Source organism: Salvelinus sp. IW2-2015, linkage group LG2, assembly GCF_002910315.2.
Source record: "Salvelinus sp. IW2-2015 linkage group LG2, ASM291031v2, whole genome shotgun sequence".
Lineage (NCBI taxonomy): Eukaryota > Metazoa > Chordata > Actinopteri > Salmoniformes > Salmonidae > Salvelinus > Salvelinus sp. IW2-2015.
In genome coordinates, this window is record NC_036839.1 from 21,723,422 (window position 1) to 21,729,421 (window position 6,000).

General features: G+C 42.4%; 1 protein-coding gene across 1 annotated transcript; it reads left to right on the plus strand.

Moving 5' to 3' along the window:
* The first annotated feature begins 248 nt into the window (after positions 1-248).
* LOC111976788 (dnaJ homolog subfamily B member 11) lies at positions 249-5,280 on the plus strand. Its single transcript, XM_024005918.2, has 10 exons — positions 249-411; positions 958-1,114; positions 1,890-1,987; positions 2,249-2,384; positions 2,507-2,649; positions 2,777-2,859; positions 2,942-2,999; positions 3,301-3,412; positions 3,999-4,158; positions 4,595-5,280. The coding sequence occupies exons 1-10, from the start codon at positions 338-340 to the stop codon at positions 4,657-4,659; spliced, it is 1,086 nt and encodes a 361-aa protein (XP_023861686.1). The 5' UTR covers positions 249-337; the 3' UTR covers positions 4,660-5,280.
* Positions 5,281-6,000: the final 720 nt, after the last annotated feature.

Genomic DNA, 6,000 nt, shown 5'->3' on the forward strand with positions numbered 1-6,000 from the left:
TTGGTTGACGATAGATGGGGGCGGGAGGTCCTGTATAAACAGAACCTCACTTCCTTGATAACTTCCTCCACAACATCTCTGCGTTGCTCTACGAAGCGCAGGAAGTACAGTATGAATGCCCAGAGACCGTAACACCGTAAATGCTGCATGGCCAATGCAGACAGCAGATTGACCATGCAGCGCCTTTAAGGGTGGGCGGGCTTTAGGATGAGAGGCGGGACTTCTGGATTTCACGTGGGCGGTTCTGATTTGACAGAAGGAAGAGAACTAGTGACAGAAGGAAGCCAACATCAAAAAGCCGGGTTGTTCTGTTGGTTTCTTGAAGAAACTGGGATCTATGGCCGTTAAAGGGATGAATTTGTGCAGTGTTTGCTGTCTTGTCCTGTATTTTGTTGCGGCAGTGCTTGCAGGGTAAGTACATGTTTCTATATTATTCGTACACACAGCTTCTGCAACGGTTAAACGCGGTGTCGCTAACTGGTACACATGTTTCATTGTGATTGGTCTACACTTTTGAACCCCATTCTCCATGTGTAATAGGGCTAGTTCGCTACTAGCTGGAGGGGGAAAATAAGCAATCTCAACAACAYTAAATAAATAATTGTCCGATCGGGTAGTCAACATCACCCTTGCCTGATTCTTAGTTTCCAGTATCGTGTATCGGCTGAGTCATACTATTAAAGGGAATGAATGCCATCTCAGGGAAGAGTGGGCTAGCTTTCCCGCTGGCTTTGTACTCTCAAATGAGTTCTTGATATCAATCTGAATCACTCTGGGTGATCCCCATTTTCGATTTTTTTTMAACTTCATAAATACAAGACACAAGCAAAGATTATTATATATAAACGACACGTTTGTGAACCCTACTCCACCTGTCCCTATCACGAAAGGGAAAATACTGTATCTACAAGAGTCTCTGTAACTAAATTCCCCTCGCATTTTCACCTTTCTCTACAGGCGAGATTTCTACAAGATCTTGGGGGTGAGCAAGTCGGCATCTGTGAGGGACATCAAGAAGGCTTACAGAAAGCTGGCTCTCCAGCTTCACCCTGACAGAAACCCCGATGACCCTACTGCTGCTGACAAATTCGCAGACCTGGGGTCAGCCTATGAGGTAKGAAATGACCCACTGTGTTTGCCTGTATCTTATATAACTTATCTGCCAATGCGTTGAATGGTCCTTTTTGTTTTACCAGTATAATAATGGTGTCTGATTTGTGGCTTCAGAAACAATGCTCATGTCATTAAGATATTTTAACAAATATGAACGGCAACTTTGTTGAGTTTTATGTGATAACGCTAGCGTTTTATTGCTTCTCTCCCAATAACCTTTTAATAATTCAAATTTAAGCAGGGTGTATATTAGGGTTTTCGTTATTTAATTTGCTGAAGCGCTCGAGGCACCGATACAAAAGTATTTTGTAGGAAACTGAAGCAACCTATTTGGTTGTTGTTGGTAACCTAACGTAGCAGGCGTAAAAAGACGCCTGAGCGGGTAAGGTAAATTAGGTTGAAAATACTGTATCACTTAACCACGGCGAGTGTCGATGGAAACGACAAGCCTTTTGATTGGCCAAGAAGACCGTGTGGCTGCCTCTGATTGGCTCATATTGTGGTCCGCTTGCTCTCATGAAAACACGACGTGGAGCACGCGGACCTGCTCAGTGACAGCTTCTATGATTTGCACCAATGGCATCATGAGTGACCACTAATCCGATAACAAAATTGAAAGGGTTCAAATTAGGACAATTGCATGATGAGCTATTTTTTATGTGATATTAAGAGTTTGCAATTAAAGTTTATACAATGTTGCAAATTCACACATTCAATGAAACCCTTTATTTTGTGACTTAAGTGAGATTTAGTCCCTGGTGTTGTGCTGTTTGTAGGTGCTTTCAGATGATGAGAAGAGGAAGCAGTATGATGCATACGGAGAGGATGGTCTGAAAGAGGGTCACCATGGTTCTCACAATGATATCTTCTCCAGGTAGGTTGACCTAATAGTAGGTTTACCTAATTACCATAATATACTGTACGGAGTCACACATTAATACATATACCTGTGCTTAACAATATCTAATGAGCGTTCCATTCATTTATACTACTAGGCACTAGTGTGTTGTAAAATAATGACATCTGTATTCCAATTACAAGCCATACCCAATTGTAGGCCTAAGCATGTGAGGTTTTAAGAATCAAAGAATGCCTTTGGCATCACTGTTCTCTCACAAACCATCACCTCTTACAGTTTCTTTGGGGACTTTGGCTTCATGTTCGGAGGAAACAGGCAAGGACAACAGGACAGGAACATTCCCAGAGGAAATGATATAGTACTAGACCTGGAGGTCACACTCGAAGAAGTGTACTCTGGGAACTTTGTAGAGGTACTATTAATCACTGATGGTGGTCTGTGATATATTGTATAGGATTGGTGTGCTTCACCAGTCCTACCCTAGTCCAACACATACCTACCACTCTCATCATATCATCTATATGCACCGCCCAGGTTGTGCGCAACAAGCCTGTAGCCAAAGAGGCCCCTGGGAAAAGGAAATGCAACTGCAGACAGGAAATGAGAACGACGCAGCTCGGACCTGGACGCTTCCAGATGACCCAGGAAGTAGTGTGTGACGAGTGCCCCAATATAAAGTGAGTCACTGTCCTATTGGCTGAGACTGATAACGCAGGAGACAATGGTGTCTTTCTTTACATGCTCAGTAATAAAGATAATAGTTTCATAATAATGGTTAGGATTTGTCTCTCTCAATGATCCCAGGCTGGTGAATGAGGAGAGAACTTTGGAGGTGGAGATTGAACAGGGAGTGAGAGATGAGATGGAGTACCCTTTCATTGGAGAAGGTAAGCTACTTACTCAACCATCAGGATAACATGGGTAAACAAGGGTAAAGTCATTGTATATAAATAATAATATATTTTACAGGTGAACCTCACATCGACGGAGAGCCAGGGGATCTACGCTTCCGCATCAAAGTTATGAAGTAAGAGCAGCATGCATTTCCTTATTTCAGATATTATATAATGATTCTGACGAGGCTGATCTATCCTTGTGAGTCTTATACCTTTTTCAGTAAAGATCAAACTGTCAAGTGAATACATTGATGTTATGTAAATATTTTTGGAATGTACTCTACTCGCGTTGTCTGTGTCTTGGCCCTTCTGTTTTATATTTATTTGTATGCTTGCTTTATGCAAATGCATTCTGTTAGCCTGTTTTTATTGTACAGTAATAATTTGTCAGTTGAAGCTGTTTTATTGAACAATGATTGTATGTGCTTCCAGACATCCAGTGTTTGAGCGTCGAGGAGATGACCTGTACACTAACGTCACAATCTCCCTGGTAGAGGCTCTGGTTGGCTTTGAGATGGACATCACACACCTCGATGGACATACGGTGTGTAAAGGCTCCTACACATCTATCCAACTACAGCCTACTAACTATCAGTGTTGCATTGGGTAGTTTTCCCCCAACTCAGGCCAACTGTCTGTGGCCGATTCTACATGTTTAATCAGGACCAAAAACAAGATTCCCAGTGGAGACAAATAAAATAAATTCTTGAACTAGGCAAGTCGGTTGAACACATTCTTTATTTACAATGACAGCCAAACCCGGACGACGCAGGGCCAATTGTGCGCCGCCCTATAGTACTCCCAATCACGTCCGGTTGTGATACAGCTTGGATTCGACCCAGGGTGTCTGTAGTGATGCCTCTAGCACTGAGATGCTGTGCCTTAGACCGCTGCGCCACTCGGGAATACACATTAACTGTTTTTCCAACATGAATCAAATGTAATGGCCAAGTTTCCCCGACCCAAATTAAGCTTATTCCTGGACTAAAAATAACTTTCAATTGATATTCTCCATTGAGCATGCTTTCTGTCCAGAGTAGGTTTTATCTGGGTTTGGAATGATTGATCCAAAATTGACACATCTTTTAATCAATAACAACCTCATTGACTTGTGACTGCCCCTGTGGCAGGTTCACATTGAGAGGGACAAGATCACCAAGCCCGGTGCCCGGCTGTGGAAGAAGGGAGAAGGCCTGCCAAATTTTGACAACAACAACATCCGTGGATCTCTCATTGTCTCCTTTGACATCGAGTTCCCACAGACACAGCTGGATGACAATCAGAAAGAGGGTAAGGAGGAAGTTGATAAACATGGGGAAAGGGTTTTGTAATGATCTATTAGACTTGAGTTGACATTGATGCTATCAGTAAAAGGTCAACTGCATGTTACATATTAGGTATGGGGTCTTGTTCTTCCATAAAGATTATGCATATCAACAATGTACACAGACTGGAGAGGCGCAGGACACGCTCCTGCAAGGCCAGGGGGGGGTGGCGGACCACTGAGCTCTAGGGTCCTCGGCTCACACCCCAACATTTTAAATGTGCAAACCGTAGGGGACAAAAATACATCACAATAAATCGCCTTAGAGCCTTTGGCTTTATGCCACTGACAAGAAGACAATGAAAGTACTGATTAACTTGTCAGCGATGAATGATTCTGAAACATGTAATAATTATGATCACAATGGTTAGTACTTTAAATTGTGCCTTTTGTTGTTCTCAGGAGTGAGGGGGATTCTGAAACAATCGTCAGTACAGAAGGTTTACAATGGACTACAGGGATACTGACACACCAAAAGACAGTCTGGACTGAGTTCTGTGCCACACAAACAAACACACAAACAAAGGAGTACGCATAGGGGTGTATTTATTTTTTGATTGTTCTCAGAATGGGTTGATTTGTTTTATTTTCTAATATTCTACATTCTGAAAGTGGCTTGATGTTKTTTTKTTTTTTTAAAGAAGTCCTGGTTATATTTAACGCTGTATTTGTCCTTTTAATTTGCTTGCCCTTGCCCCAAAAATTATTTTACTACCATCTTAATTCCCCCCTCAAATGACAAATTACTTATTTGCTTCAATTTGGAGAGTTTGGATCTTCAAGTCAACATACCTTTTTAATGTCAACTACTGTCATCCAATGTCAACCACTCACATACATCTTGGATCATGAAAGCTCACATTTCCAATGTTAAACCCATCACATCTGACTGAGCTCTAGAAGATGAGCTTTCCTGGAATCAAAGGACTCTAGAGTCAACAACTTCTCATGGACATCAGCAAGACTGGAATACTATTCCCCTCCCTGTTTTGATAACAGTTGTATGTATGTAGTACTGTACTAGGTCGTTTCATTTAACCTTGAGGGATTTTAACCCCTCCTACACCTTAAACGATTCTGTCATTTAACCCAGTTTCCTTTGTCATATTCCTGTTCAGTAATATCTCAACACTTGTAAATAGGATAGAACAAACAACATTTTAGTTTTTTTGCTTTGTTGAATTAGATTGTATGTTTAGATGTATTCTTTGTGATGTAAGGTCTTGAGTGAGCATTCTGTCTGCTGACAGAAAGGCCACTTTGAGAGTACTTCTGGAGCTACCTAGATGCCTCCTCGTCAGGGTGGCAAGGATATCATCCTCATCTGGAGACTCCATCTCCAGCTTGCTCTGCCTCCCACCACCATCCACCCCTCTTGCTCTGCCTCCCACCACCATCCACCCCTCTTGCTCTGCCTCCCATCCAACATCAACCTCTTGCGTGCTGCTCCCACGAAATCCAGCCTCTTGGCTGCTGCCTCCGCAACCACGCATCCAACCCCTCTGCTCTGCTCCTAACACCATCCACCCTCTGCTCCTCTCCTCTCAGACTATGTGTGTGTCTGAAATGGCACACTTTTCCCTAAATAGTGTGTTACTTTTTGACCTGCTCCCATAGGGTTCTGATCAGAAGTAGTGCACTTTTAAAGGGCATAGGGTGCCATTTCAGACACAGCCCTGTGTTCTTTGGACTGCTCCTCCTGACTGAAAGAGACTACTGTGAATAATGGGATGTGCTATAGTACAGGAGGGAAAATGTACTTTTCAATTAAAAGTTTATAATAAATAATGACTTGGTCAAATAAACTT